Here is a 16,100-nt window from a genome sequence, read left to right on the forward strand (position 1 = left end):
ACAATCCTGCCAGGACATCGATACTAGACAAATCAAATGTGGTGCAGCCAAACTCTGTGGTGCAGCCTTCTGTCTACAACACTCTTCCACAGTCTGTCAACAGCGGATTTACAAGCATCTGCCCTATAAGACCCCATTTCACTTCTTACAGGGTATTTTTCCGAATGTGAGGTGAGTACATATCTCTTTATATGTGCACAGAAGTTACATGTTTTGAAAATATAGCAGAACTTTGGGTTACGCTTAGCTGCCACTTTAGCGTACTGTACTAGAGGGTGCGAATTACCCTTTGCAAGATGGCGGCTTGGTTGAGAATTCATAGGTGAAATATTGTAGCCAACAACATAATGTCGTTTTACGGTATGTGATGTTTTTATGTACTTTATAACGGGTTCAAGTATGCTGCATTTACATATTTATGCCAAATGAAGGCTACCGTTAATTCGTTAATTTCAACTAAAATGAAACGCACGTATCCTTAAATTCAGCAACAAGCTATCGATATTGCAAGCTAGCTAACATGTAAGCTAACAAGGCAAAAAGCACCAGGCAGAGACGAAGCATTAGACTGCAGCGAGCATTTCCTATGCCAAGTTGCTACTAATGTTTGCAGGTGTAATCTTGTGTTGAATATTAACTAGATCCTTCGTTTTAGACAATCGTAGTTAATCATTGATTTTCAGAGATGATGTAAAGGTTATATTTCTAGCTAGTAACGTAAACGTTATGCGCAAACTAGCTAGCTAGGCAGTCATGCCATGTAAGTTAGCTCGCTAACATGATTACAAACTAGCTAGTTATTGTAAACATCTGTATAACCAGCATCACCAACAAACCCAAAAGTAACTATTTGAATATTTCACGGAGACACCATGTTTAGTCAATACATTGCTCTAATATCATATTCAGTGTGGTTTGTTGCAATCAGTACTTGTTATTTATTCAGCCTGAACAATACGTTTTTTCCTTGCAACTACAATTCAACATCTGGTCCTGTCTGTCAACAAACTGGTACTAAACGATAATAAGAGTCGTATTAGATATTATGTTCTGTATTGATGAGCGACTCAGTATTGAATAGAATGTAAACCAAGTCAGCTGGCCTAAAGATGCAGACTTAGATCATCCAGTTTATTTATGAAGTGCACACGTGACCTGTTTCGTCTCCTATAATATGTCCTCATTGGTTGTCAGTTTTACTATTTTATTGATCGTTACATTTTATGTAAAAAATGATAGGAATGAGGGAAGTGGAAGACTCATTCAATATTCTTATTGGTGGTTGTGATGTTACATTGCCTTAGGTTTTATCTGTTGCTAAATTCTTGGCAGGAAGATGGCATAGCCTGATGGAAGATAATTATTGTGCCATCCTTGTGGGCATGTAGAACAAGCATCAAAAACGCACTGGGGAAGCTGCCACCTTACCTTGTGCATGCCACTAGTGCATTTTGTTTTCTGTAGCCTATATCCAAGTTGTATCAGAGATGGTTCACAATCATGAGAGGGGTGGATTTGAGGCTCCCTGTTTCATCATAATCTACGTAGTGTGTCATTTCAAGTATGAATTCAGTGTTTGAGCAGGATATTTTATGCCAATTTATTGTTTATGCATTTGAAGGAAAAGCTCAAAGGCAACTGCAGCTTTGGAGAGCAACTGTGGCGATTTGGTTCCCTTCAAGAATCACCTTTTTTTTTTTTTAGGGAAGCAGCATGACATTAGAGATGCACAGCAGTTCAGGATTTGTCTGACAGATTAATCCTGACAACAAAATGTGCCTTGTCATTCTTGTCTTCGCCATGTCTGTCTGGATGACACCCGTGTAACAGATGTTTTTGACAAATCCTAGATTTCAGAGGACAGGGTGTGCATCAGATAAACATTCAGACTTTCCCTCTCAAACTGAATCTGTACAGGCTGCCATCTGCATTAGTGTAACTCTGAAAAGGAAGATGGGGACCTTCGGAGTAAGCAGTTGTTCTAAATTACACTACCGTTCAAAAGTTTGGGGTCACTTAGAAATGTCCTTGTTTTTTAAAGAAAAACACTTTTGTCGATTTAAATAACATCAAATTTATCAGAAATACAGTGTAAACATTGTTAATGTTCTAAATGACTATTGTAGCTGTAAATGGCAGATTTTTTTAATGGAATATCTACATAGGCGTTCAGAGGCCCATTATCAGCAACCATCACTCCTGTGTTCCAATGGCACGTTGTGTTAGCTAATCCAAGTTTCTCATTTTAAAAGGCTAATTGATCATTAGACAACCCCTTTGCAATTATGTTAGCACAGCTGAAAACTGTTGTGCTGATTAAAGAAGCAATACAACTGGCCTTCTTTAGACAAATTGAGTATTTGGAGCATCAGGATTTGTGGGTTCGATAACAGGCACAAAATGTCCAGAAACAAAGAACTTTCTTCTGAAACTCGTCAGCCTATTCTTGTTCTGAGAAATGAAGGCTATTCCAGAAACTGAAGCTCTCGTACAATGCTGTGTACTACTCCCTTCACAGAACAGTGCAAACTGCCTCTAACCAGAATAGAAAGAGGAGTGGGAGGCCCCAGTGCACAACTGAGCAAGTACATTAGTGTCTAGTTTGAGAAACAGACACCTCGCATGTCCTCAACTGGCAGCTTCATTAAATAGTACCCGCAAAACACCAGTCTCAACAGTAAAGGGGCGACTCCGGGATGCTGGCCTGTCCAGTGTCTGTTCTTTTGCCCATTAACAATGTCTACACTGTATTTCAGATCAATTTTATGTTATTTTAATGGACAAGAACATTAGCTTTTCTTTCAAAACCAAGGACATTTCTAACTGACCCCAAACTTTTGAACGGTAGTGTACATTAAAGCATTGCAGTTCAAAATGTTTTGTTTGTAGTGTGCTCTTTTTATTGGACGAGGAAGTTTGCCCTCCACAATGAGGTTTGCTCCAGAGAGCCCCTCTGTTAATACTTACGTTGGGCTCGACCCTTGCAGCAGCCTCCTACAAAACTGCTACCCGCCCTTCCAGACAGATATAGGCCATTGATGGATGCTTGTCTATGCCAGTGATTTTCAACCTGTGGTCCACAGGGGTACTGCAGGTGGTCAGTGAAATTTTTGTTCGCATTTTCTTTCTTCTCACAATAATGTAAGTTGGCAGTATTACTGGTATTGTAATACATTTGACATAAGTGCATATTGTTTATAATATTAATAATAAACCTTTAAAGGCCCACCTCAGAAGTTGCCACACCTATTCCAAGTAATTCCTGTCCTGAAGTGGAAATTCTTGTTTAGGTTACAAATTGAAGATTGACGCAGGCTGCTAATACCTATTCAAAAATTGGGTGTGGGAACGTTGTGATTTCCACATGTAGCAGAGAAACACATAGGGCACTGACTGCCAGCTGCCAGTGTAACTAGCTAGCATGCTAACCTTAGCTAGCTAATGAAAGTGCTGACCCCAATTAATCGATTGTTTGTCCGACAGGCTATTGGTTGACCATGTTGTAATTTTTTTTGTAGAGCAGTAGCAAATATTTTTAATGGCACACAAGACACCTATTTTATTCGCTCCTATCTCAGTGAACTAATCCATTGCGGATGCCGCGGGGATGGCACAGTCCAAGAAGAAAAGGTAGTGTGGTTAAGCTCGCATCTGCTACAAGACCATGGTGCTTGCCTACGGAGCTGTGAGGGGAATGGCACCTCCGTACCTTCAGGCTCTGATCAGTCCCTACACCCAAAGAAGGGCACTGCGTTCATCCACCTCTGGCCTGCTCTCCTCCCTACCTCTGCGGAAGCACAGTTCCCGCTCAGCCCAGTCAAAACTGTTTGCTGCTCTGGCACCCCAATGGTGGAACAAGCTCCCTCACGACGCCAGGACAGCGGAGTCAATCACCACCTTCCGGAGACACCTGAAACCCCACCTCTTTAAGGAATACCTGGGATAGGATTAAGTAATCCTTCTGGTAGCATTGCCTTTAAATTGTTTAACTTGGGTCAAACGTTTTGGGTAGCCTTCCACAAGCTTCCCACAATAAGTTGGATGAATTTTGGCCCATTGAGCTGGTGTAACTGAGTCAAGTTTGTAGGCCTCCTTTCTTGCACACGCTTTTTCAGTTCTGCCCACACATTTTCTATAGGATTGTGGTTTGGGCTTTGTGATGGCCACTCCAATACCTTGACTTTGTTGACCTTAAGCCATTTTGCAGCAACTTTGGAAGTATGCTTGGGGTCATTGTCCATTTGGAAGACCAATTTGTGACCAAGCTATAACTTCCTGACTGATGTCTTGATGTTGCTTCAATATATCCACATAATTTCCCTCTCTCATGATGCCATCTATTTTGTGAAGTGCACCAATCCCTCCTGCAGCAAAGCACCCCCACAACATGATGCTGCCACCCCCGTGCTTCACGGTTGGGATGGTGTTCTTTGGCTTGCAAGCTTCCCCCTTTTTACTCCAAACATAACGATGGTCATTATGGCCAAACAGTTCTATTTTTGTTTCATCAGACCAGAGGACATTTGTCCAAAAAGTATGATCTTTGTCCCCATGTGCAGTTGCAAACCGTAGTCTGGAGGCACTGAGTTTGAAGGTAGGCCTTGAAATACATCCACAGGTACACCTCCAATTGACTCAAATTATGTCAATTAGCCTATCAGAAGCTTCTAAAGCCATGACATCATTTTCTGGAATTTTCAAGCTCTTTAAAGGCACAGTCAACTTAGTGTATGTAAACTTCTGACCTACTGGAATTGTGATTAAGTGAAATAATCTGTCTTTAAACAATTGTTGGAAAAATGACTTGTGTCATGTACAAAGTAGATGTCCTAACCGACTTGCCAAAACTATAGTTCGTTAACAAGAAATCTGTGGAGTGGTTGAAAAACGAGTTTTAATGATTCCAACCTAAGTGTATGTAACCTTCCGACTTCAACTGTAGTACATTTGCTGTTAATTTCTATAATTTCTAATCCACAATGTTTGTTTGGTTACGGTAATTTCTGTTAATATATTCAATATTATTTATTATTATTAGTCTTTTACCATTCTCATTGTCAGACTGGACACTGCTTGCAGAGTGCACAACCTATGCTTCACTTGTGTGAAACAAGTTTTTGTTTATTTCATTGCCTTTTTGTGTTTTTTCAATTTAGTCCTTGTCTTTTTGTTTGGAATGCTCCTGTCAATGTTGAGTAAGGACACACCTGATTTACGCATAGAAGTAGGCCTATAGGCTACCTGGCCTGAGCGCAAATGTAGGCATATAAATGTGCACATTTGGGGATCTGATTGGCTTAATGCACAACCACTATTGAGCTGTGTAGCTTCTCAAAGTAATGTTTTCTTCTCCTCAAACAGCAAGCAAACTAAGTCTGTTTTTACATCCATTGAGAATGACAATAGATTAAGGAACTATTTGAAAAAATCTTTCCAGCTCTCCCAATTTTGATAACCACTCAGCGTGAAAGGGAAAAACGTCATGCTTTGATCCAGTGGAAACTTCATAAAATAGGCCTACCTGAATACTTGTTATCCCTTGTGCAAATAGCCTACAGCTGTGTCTGTTCCGAGCTCACTGGCGCAGGAAACTCTGATGGCCCAGAATATTTTGTAAATTGTTGGAAGTTTGCTAGCACCAGCTTCAGGCTGGACCCAAGTTAATATTTGTTACAAGTTTGTTGCAGACAGGCCATGCATAGCCAATGTGATTTATAGGATATCTATTTTTATCAGGATATTTTCCACCTGCAGGATGCAATGTTTAGATTTGTTGGCTTTATGTATGTAATTTTTACATAGTTGGCAATAGAAGTTACTTTTTAGGTTTGTCATGTTGTTAATCAAAATTCTACAATGATTTTGCGTCACAAAGACGTTATAAATGAAATGAAAATGTGCATATGAAAACCATAACTGGTAGAAATGGTAAGATAAATTGCATTCCACATGCCATAATCGACATCTAAAATGCAATCGTATCACGCAATTCTACCGTTTTTATTTTTAGACTAGCACAAAAATAAGTGAAACTTGAGAAATTATCCAATGGACGATGAAATTTTGCTGTTAAAAAAAGTGGAGGCGCAAAAACATAAGTTTGCACCACTTTTAATTTTCACCATGGCTAAGCCAGCCATTGAGCCAGAGACAGAAGAAGGTCAATGAACTAAGTAGACCAGCCCCAGCTGCTATTGCATTAGTGTCTATGGGAGAGCCACCCCGTTAAGTAGACCGGAACCAACAAATTATTTTCAAAGTTCACTCAGACCATTTACCTATCTTAATTTATACACCATCTTTGCTGTATCCAAAGATGATCTATTATTTTGCTCAGCACAGTCACAACTTGTGTTTATGAATAATAAACAATGCCATGCTGGTGGGTGGTACGGTACCATTCAAATAAACCTAGTCCTGAAACAAAAAAACATAGGCTAAAAGTAATTTACATGCCATTGCATAGGTAAAGACTGACATTGGCACAAATTTGCATGAGACAGAGTTTTGTTTTGTTATTTCAAGCCCAAATATATCATACTTTTACTAAAATGATGACTTATTGATATGAATGAGGGAAGTGGAAGAGACTCATTCAGTATTTTTATGGTGGTTGTGATTAGAGGTCGACCGATTTTTATGATTTTTCAACGTCAGTACCGATTATTGGAGGACCAAAAAAAGTTGATACTGATTAAATCGGCCAAATTTTATTTGTAATAATGACAATTACAACAATACTGAATTAACATATTTTAAGTTAATATAATACATCAATAAAATCAATTTAGCCTCAAATAAACAATGAAACATGTTCAATTTGGTTTAAATAATGCAAAAACAAAGTGTTGGAGAAGAAAGTAAAAGTGCAATATGTGTCATGTAAAAAAGCTAACGTTTAAGTTCCTTGCTCAGAACATATGAAAGCTGGTGGTTCCTTTTAACATGAGTCTTCAATATTCCCAGGTAAGAAGTTTTAGGTTGTAGGAATTATAGGACTATTTCTCTCTATACCATTTGTATTTCATATACCTTTGACTATTGGATGTTCTTATTAGAGGTCGACCGATTAATCGTAATGGCTGATGAAATCGGCCCTAATTAAAATTTTTCATAACAATCGGTGTTTTTGGCCACCGATTTGCCGAATATTTGTATTTTTTATATATATTTTTTAACTAGGCAAGTCAGTTAAGAACACATTCTTATTTTCAATGACTGCCTAGGAACGGTGGGTTAACTGCCTTGTTCAGGGGCAGAACGACAGATTTTTACCTTGTCAGCTTGGGGATTCAATCTTGCAACCTTCCGGTTAACTAGTCCAACGCTCTAACCACCTGCTTTACATTGCACTCCACGAGGAGCCTGCCTGTTACGCGAATGCAGTAAGAAGCCAAGGTAAGTTGCTAGCTAGCATTAAACTTATTTTATAAAAACAATCAATCCATCATAATCACTAGTTAACTACACATGGTTGATATTACTAGTTTATCTAGCCTGTCCTGCGTTGCATATAATCGATGCGGTGCGCATTCGCGAAAAAGGACTGTCGTTGCTCCAACGTGTACCTAACCATAAACATCAATGTCTTTCTTAAAATTAATACACAAGTATATATTTTTAAACCTGCATATTTAGTTAATATTTCCTGCTAACATGAATTTCTTATAACTAGGGAAAATGTGTCACCTCTGCAACAGAGTCAGGGTATAAGCAGCAGTTTGGGCCGCCTAGCTCGCTGCGAACTGTGTGAATACTATTTCTTCCTAACAAAGACAGCCAACTTCGCCAAACGGGGGATGATTTAACAAAAGTGCATTTGTGCAACGATTGTGATTTTTTTTCGCGACTGTACCTAACCATAAACATCAATGCCTTTCTTAAAATCAATACACAGAACTATATATTTTTTACTTTAGTATTGTCAGTGTAACAGTATAGCTTCCGTCCCTCTCCTCACCCCTACCTGCGCTCTAACCAGGAACACATCGCCAACAGCCACCCTCGAAGCATCATTACTCATCGCTCCACAAAAGCCGCGGCCCTTGCAGAGCAAGGGGAACAACTACTCCAAGTCTCAGAGCGAGTGACGTTTGAAACACTATTAGCGCGCACCCCGCTAACTAGCTAGCCATTTCACATCGGTTACACCAGCCTAATCTCGGGAGTTGATAGACTTGAAGTCATAAACAGCTCAATGCTTGAAGCACAGCGAAGAGCTGCTGGCAAACACACGAAAGTGCTGTTTGAATGAATGCTTACGAGCGTGCTGCTGCTTATCATCGCTCAGTCAGAATGCTCTATTAAATATCAAATCATAGACTTAATTATAACATAACACACAAATACGAGCCTTTGGTCATTAATATGGTCGAATCTGGAAACTATCATTTCGAAAACAAAACGTTTTTTTCTTTCAGTGAAATACAGAACAGTTCCGTATTTTATCTAACGGGTGGCATACCTAAGTCTAAATATTGCTGTTACATTGTACAACCTTCAATGTTATGTCATAATTATGTACAATTTTGGCAAATTAATTACGGTCTTTGTTAGGAATAAATGGACTTCACACAGTTCGCAACGAGCCAGGCAGCCCAAACTGCTGTATATACCCTGACTGCTTGCACGGAACGCAAGAGAAGTGACACAATTTCCCTAGTTAAAAGAAATTCACATTGGCAGGCAATATTAACTAAATATGCAGGTTTAAAAATGTATACTTGTGTATTGATTTTAAAGAAAGGCATTGATGTTTATGGTTAGGTACACATTGGTGCAACGACAGTTCTTTTTTCGCGAATGCGCTTGCTAAATCATCACCCATTTGGCGAAGTAGGCAGTGATTCGATGAGAAATTAACAGGCACCGCATCAATTATATGCAACGCAGGACAAGCTAGATAAACTAGTAATATCATCAACCATGTGTAGTTAACTAGTGATTATGTTAAGATTGATTGTTTTTCATAAGATAAGTTTAATGCTAGCTAGCAACTTACCTTGGCTTCTTGCTGCCCTCGCGTAAAAGGTAGTCAGCCTGCCACGCAGGCTCCTTGTGGAGTGCAATGTAAGGCAGGTGGTTAGAGCGTTGGACTAGTAACCGGAAGGTTGCAAAAATGAATCCCCGAGCTGACAAGGTAAAAATCTGTCATTCTGCCCCTGAGCAAGGCAGTTAACCCACCGTTCCTAGGCCATCATTGAAAATAAGAATGTGTTCTTAACTGATCTGCCTAGTTAAATAAAGGTGTAAACAAAAAATAATAATACAAAAATCGGCCACAATCGGTTGACCGATTTGTTATGAAAACTTGAAATCGGCCATTCCGATTAATCGGTCGACCTCTAGTTGTGATGTTGCATTGGGTAACATCTGGTCATCGTCTTTCTGTTTGAAAAGTGGATTTCTACTGGTGTTGGTGTTTTAATCTGTAACATTCCCTGATAAAAATGTACTCTCAATTTGACTGTCAAGATATTTTATGTAAAAAAAATCTGCGACTCTGGTGGTCCTCACGCTTTTGACAATGATTTGGTGGTCCTCGGAATGGAAAAGGTTGGAACCGCTGATCTATGCTGCATACTACATTTACATTTGAGTCATTTAGCAGACGCTCTTATCCAGAGCGACTTACAGTATTGAATACATACATTTCTGGCAGACAGTATATACAGTCAGGTCCAAAATAATTTGCACCCTTGATAAAGATGAGCAAAATAGACTTTATTTTAAACTGAGCTATATTGTATGCCAATTTAAAATATGTATTTTATACTAGGCTAATACAATTTCTCAGAGGAATAGATTTCGTTTAACACGTTTTTTGTTCGTCTCAAAGATGGGGGGTCAAAATGATTGGTACCCCTGTTTTCAAGACCTCACCTTGCTAGTGAGCCTTTTTTTCTTAAATGTTTTATGAGATTGTAGAACACATTGGGAGGGTCTTAGACCATCCTTCCATACAGAATCTATCCAGATCCTTGATATCAATGTAGAAAATAGTAAAAATAAAGAAACCCTAGAATGAGTAGGTGTGTCCAAACCTTTGACTGGTACTCTACATCAGTCCATTATCTATTCTACATACATACTTTATGATTTTAGTTGTTTTAAGTTTTTACACTGACAACGTTTTATAACAGAAATACCTTATTGATATAAGTTGAGACCCTTTGCTATGGGACTCGAAATTGAGCTCCAGTGCATCCTGTTTGATCGTCTTTGAGATGTTTCCACAACTTGGAGTCCACATGTGGTAAATTCAATTGATTGGACATGATTTGGAAAGGCACACACCTGTCTATATAAGGTCCCACAGTTGACCGTAGATATCAGATCAAAAACCAAGCCATGAGGTTGAAGGAATTATCCGTAGAGCTCCGAGACTGGATTGTGCCGAGGCAAAGATCTGGGGAAGGGTACCAAAACATTTATGTAGCATTGAATGTACCCAAGAACTCAGTGGCTTCTGTCATTCTTAAATGGAAGCAGTTTGGAACCACCAAGTCTCTTCCTAGAGCTGGCCACCCGGCCAAACTGAGCAGTTGGGGGAGAAGGGCCTTGGTCAGGGACGTAACCTAGAACACAATGGTCACTCTGACAGAGGCCTTTTATGGTAGAGTGGCCAGACGGAAGCCCCTCCTCAGTAAAAGGCACATGACAGCCCTCTTGGAGTTTGCCAAAAGGCACCTAAAGAGACTGACCATGAGAAACAAGATTCTCTGGTCTGGTGAAAACAAGATTGAACTCTTTGGCCTGAATGCCAAGCATCACTTCTGGAGGAAACCTGGCACTTTCCCTACGGTGAAGCATGGTGGTGGCAGAATCATGCTGTGGGGATGTTTTTCAGCGGCAGGGACTGGGAGACTAGTCACGATCGAGGCACAGATGAATGGAGCAAGGAACAGGGATCATTGATGAAAACCTGCACCAGGGCTCTCGGAACCTCACTGGGGCGATGGTTCACCTTCCAACAGGACAACGACCTTAAGCACAGTCAAGACCACACAGGATTGGCTTCGGGACATGTCTCTGAATGTCCTTGAGTGGCCCAGCCAGAACCTGGACTTAAACCTGATCGAACATCTCTTGAGACCTGAAAATAGCTGTGCAGCAACACTCCCCATCCAAGCTGACATAGCTTGAGAGGATCCGCAGAGAAGAAAGGGAGAAACTCTCCAAATACAGGTGTGTCGAGCTTGTAGTGTCATACCCAATAAGGCCCGTGGCTGTAATCGCTGCTTGGACCATCGGGTTCTTGGTCATGGCCCTGACCAAGGCCCTTCTCTGATTGCTCAGTTTGGCCGGGCGGCCAGCTCTAGGAAGAGACTTGGTGGTTCCAGACTTTGTTGTTACCCTTCCCCAGATCTGTGCCTTCGACACAATCCTGTCTCAGTGCTCTACGGACAATTCTTTTAACATCATGGCATGGTTTTTGCCATGATGTGGGACCTTAAAATAGAAAGGTGTGTGTGCCTTTCCAAATCATGTCCAATCAATTAAACTTGTAAAAGGTGGATTCCAAGTTGTAGAAACAGCTCAAGGATAATCAATGAAATAGGATGCACCTGAGCTCAATTTTGAGTCTCATAGCAAGGGGTCTGAATACTTATGTAAACAAGGCATTTCTGTTTTTTATTTTTATAAAATGTTTATTTTTTGGGGGAGTGGCTTCAACGATTTAACAGAGGGAAACCGAGTATGACTGAGGAGACTAATATTGGTCAACGATAATACTTCACCTAATCCATTACCAATCTACTGACTGACACTGACAAAACTACTAATATGGTGCACAATAATCCATCCTCCCCCATTTGGAGTTGAGATGCAGCTCAGCTTTTCCTTCAGACAGAAATATTGCAGCTGCCACAATGCCTCAAAAGCGCTGACTCACCTGGGGTGTCCTTCCTTTCCTTGTGTGAGAAAGATGGACACGGATATGAAATCATCATCTGTCCTTCCTCAGGTGGTTTGGGTCTCCAGCCATGCTCAACCTGAGCCCCTGATCAGTGCAGCAAAAGCCCGCCCGGCTCAACCCTGAGCCAGGATGTCCAGTAGCTCGGGCTACCCCCCTACCCAGGGGAGCTTCAGCAGCGAGCAGAGCCGCTACCCACCACACTCTGTCCAGTACACCTTCAGCACCACACGTCACCAACAGGTAAGAAACCGTGCATGAAGTAACATCATAACTCTCTCGCACTGTATCTTTTGCTATGTTTTTCTTAACACCTACTACCAGCAATAATTACTTTCTCTCTCTTCATGCAAATTATGAACTATTACAAGGTTCCCCAACTGGCGGCCCGTGGGCTGAATTTGACACGCGGGCAATTTTTATTTGAGATCGTGTGTGTATATATATATACACACACTATCTCAAATAAAAATTGCCCGCGTGTCAAATTCAGCCCACGGGCCGCCAGTTGGGGAACCTTGTAATAGTTCATAATTTGCATGAAGAGAGAGAAAGTAATTCTATATATAATTTATTTATTTATTATTATTATTAGGGTTGGGCGGTAATCAGACTTTCATACCGTTTCTGTACATCCTGGGGTATATGTAGTACTGTAAGTGCACACAAGGGGCGCTATTGAAGATTATTATTATTATTGTTATTATTATTATTATTATTATTATTTAGGCAACTGGGATGTTGATCCAGGAGGGGTTTGAATGTCTGTAGTCGCAAGTGCATACTGATGGGACGCATGGGTAGATAGAAGCTAAGTTGGGATAAACTGTGGGTAAGGGTGGGAGGGTGGGACAAGCTTGGTTTTGGGGGGTGGGAGGTGGAGTGGTGGTAGGCTTGGGGGGGGGGATTTGGTTTGGGAGAGAGAGAGAGAGATGGAAGTATTTAATTATACTATAATGTACACTACTGTTCAAAAGTTTGGGGTCACTTAGATATGTCCTTGTTTTTGAAAGAAAATATTTTTTTTGTCCATTTAATATAACATCAAATTGATCAGAAATATAGTGTAGACGTTGTTAATGTTGTAAATGACTATTGTAGCTGGAAACGGCTCATAAAAAAAATAAGTTTTTATGGAATATCTACATATGCGTACAGAGGCCCATTATCAGCAACCATCACTCCTGTGTTCCAGAAGCACGTTGTGTTAGCTAATCCAAGTTGATCATTTTAAAAGGCTAATTGATCATTGGATTAGCTAACACAACGTTCCATTGGAACACAGGATTGATGGTTGCTGATAATGGGCCTCTGTACGCCTATGTAGATATTCCATAAAAAATAAGCAGTTTCCATCTACAATAGTAATTTAGAACATTAACAATGTCTACACTGTATTTTTGATCAATTAGATGTTATTTAAATGGACAAAAAATGTGCTTTTCTTTCAAAAACAAGGACATTTCTAAGTGCCCCAAACTTTTGAACAGTAGTGTAGATTTATAAAATTTTTTTATTTAAAAAAAAAAAAAAAAAACCTTGTAAGCCTGTGGTAAAATGAACGAGTTCTGGACAGATTCCGAAATTGTTTGTCATTACATCTGAGATGTATTAGTGAGAATGGAAGGGGGCTATATCCGGGGTATTGGGATGTGGTGACTAGGAGGGCATCAGACACTTCTCTGAGGTGTGCGTCAGGCATCCACTCAGCCTTTTCTGTCTCTTGGAGGACCCACTTTTCCCAAGTAGACCCCTACCAGCTCTATACTTAAAAGGTAATACAAACCAACCACAGAACTTAAGTGGCAGTCTTTCTTCAAAAGTATGTACAATATATGTATCAACATTTGTTGTGGTTAAATTAGGAGAGGAGTCGGAGCTAAAAAGCCCTAAGAAGGCATAGCGCCTCAAGTACAAAGACTTGCTTTGTTTTTTTGGGGTTAAATGTCTGCTCAGCCCACACGCTCTATATACAGTGGCAAGAAAAAGCATGTGAACTTTTTGGAAATACCTGGATTTCTGCATAAATTGGTCATAAAATTTGATCTGATCTTCATCTAGGTCACAACAATAGACAAACAGTCTGCTTAAACTAATAACACACAAAGAATTACATGTTTTCATGTCTTTATTGAACACACCGTGTAAACATTTGCGGATCAGACCTGCACAACGGTTAGGAGGAATTTTGGACCATTCCTCTTTACAAAACTGTTTCAGTTCAGCAATATTCTTGGGGTGTCTGGTGTGAATTGCTCTCTTGAGGTGATGCCACAGCATCTCAATCGGGTTGAGGTCAGGACTCGGACTGGGCCATTCCAGAAGGTGTATTTTCTTCTGTTGAAGCCATTCTGTTGATTTACTTTTGTGTTTTGGGTCGTTGTCCTATTGCATCACCCAACTTCAGTTGAGCTTCAATTGGCGGACAGAGCCTAACATTCTCCTGCAAAATGTCTTGATAAACTTGGGAATTCATTTTTCCGTCGACAATTGCAAGCTGTCCAGGCCCTGAGGCAGCAAAGCAGCCCCAAACCATGATGCTCCCTCCACTATACTTTACAGTTGGGATGAGGTTTTGATGTTGGTGTGCTGTGCCCTTTTTTCCTCCACACATAGTGTTGTGTGTTCCTTCCAAACGACTCAACTGTAGTTTCATCTGTCCACAGGATATTTTGCCAGTAGTGCTGTGGAAAATCCAGGTGCAATGTTGTTTTTTTTTGGACAGCAGTGGCTTCTTCCGTGGTGTCCTCCCATGAACACCATTCTTGTTTACATTTACGTCATTTAGCAGACGCTCTTATCCAGAGCGACTTACAAATTGGTGCATTCACCTTATGATATCCAGTGGAACAACCACTTTACAATAGTACATCTATATCTTTTTTGGGGGGAGGGTGGGGGGGGGGGGGGTAGAAGGATTACTTAATCCTATCCCAGGTATTCCTTAAAGAGGTGGGGTTTCAGGTGTCTCCGGAAGGGGGTGATTGACTCCGCTGTCCTGGCGTCGTGAGGGAGCTTGTTCCACCATTGGGGTGCCAGAGCAGCGAACAGTTTTGACTGGGCTGAGCGGGAACTGTGCTTCCGCAGAGGTAGGGAGGCGAGCAGGCCAGTGGTGGATGAACGCAGTGCCCTTCTTTGGGTGTACAGACTGATCAGAGCCTGAAGGTACGGAGGTGCCGTTCCCCTCACAGCTCCGTAGGCAAGCACCATGGTCTTGTAGCAGATGCGAGCTTCAACTGGAAGCCAGTGGAGTGTGCGGAGGAGCGGGGTGACGTGAGAGAACTTGGGAAGGTTGAACACCAGACGGGCTGTGGCGTTCTGGATGAGTTGTAGGGGTTTGATGGTACAGGCAGGGAGCCCCGCCAACAGCGAGTTGCAGTAATCCAGACGGGAGATGACAAGTGCCTGGATTAGGACCTGCGCCGCTTCCTGTGTGAGGCAGGGTCGTACTCTGCGAATGTTGTAGAGCATGAACCTACAGGATTGGGTCACCGTCTTGATGTTAGCGGAGAACGACAGGGTGTTGTCCAGGGTCACGCCAAGGCTCTTAGCACTCTGGGAGGAGGACACAATGGAGTTGTCAACCGTGATGGCGAGATCATGGAACGGGCAGTCCTTCTCCGGGAGGAAGAGCAGCTCCGTCTTGCCGAGGTTCAGCTTGCGGTGGTGATCCGTCATCCACACTGATATGTCTGCCAGACATGCAGAGATGCGATTCGCCACCTGGTTATCAGAAGGGGGAAAGGAGAAGATAATTTTTTGTGTCGTCTGCGTAGCAATGATAGGAGAGACCATGTGAGGATATGACAGAGCCAAGTGACTTGGTGTATAGCGAGAATAGGAGAGGGCCTAGAACAGAGCCCTGGGGGACACCAGTGGTGAGAGCACGTGGTGCGGAGACGGATTCTCGCCATGCCACCTGGTAGGAGCGACCTGTCAGGTAGGACGCAATCCAAGAGTGAGCCGCGCCGGAGATGCCCAACTTGGAGAGGGTGGAGAGGAGGATCTGATGGTTCACAGTATCAAAGGCAGCAGATAGGTCTAGAAGGATGAGAGCAGAGGAGAGAGAGTTAGCTTTAGCAGTGCGGAGAGCCTCGGTGACACAGAGAAGAGCAGTCTCATTTGAATGACCAGTCTTGAAACCTGACTGATTTGGATCAAGAAGGTCATTCTGAGAGAGATA

General features: G+C 41.5%; 1 protein-coding gene across 1 annotated transcript in view; it reads left to right on the forward strand.

Annotated features, from left to right (window-relative positions):
- The first annotated feature begins 33 nt into the window (after window positions 1-33).
- Window positions 34-16,100, forward strand: part of ncor1 (nuclear receptor corepressor 1) — a 117,644-nt gene continuing 101,577 nt past the window's right edge. The window contains exons 1-2 of the mRNA XM_029691136.1: window positions 34-171; window positions 11,969-12,160. Of these exons, the coding sequence (XP_029546996.1) occupies window positions 12,050-12,160 (111 nt within the window). The 5' untranslated portion in view covers window positions 34-171; window positions 11,969-12,049. The remainder of the gene's footprint in view (window positions 172-11,968; window positions 12,161-16,100) is intronic.

The sequence above is a fragment of the Salmo trutta genome, chromosome 15, assembly GCF_901001165.1.
Source record: "Salmo trutta chromosome 15, fSalTru1.1, whole genome shotgun sequence".
Taxonomy (NCBI): Eukaryota; Metazoa; Chordata; class Actinopteri; order Salmoniformes; family Salmonidae; genus Salmo; species Salmo trutta.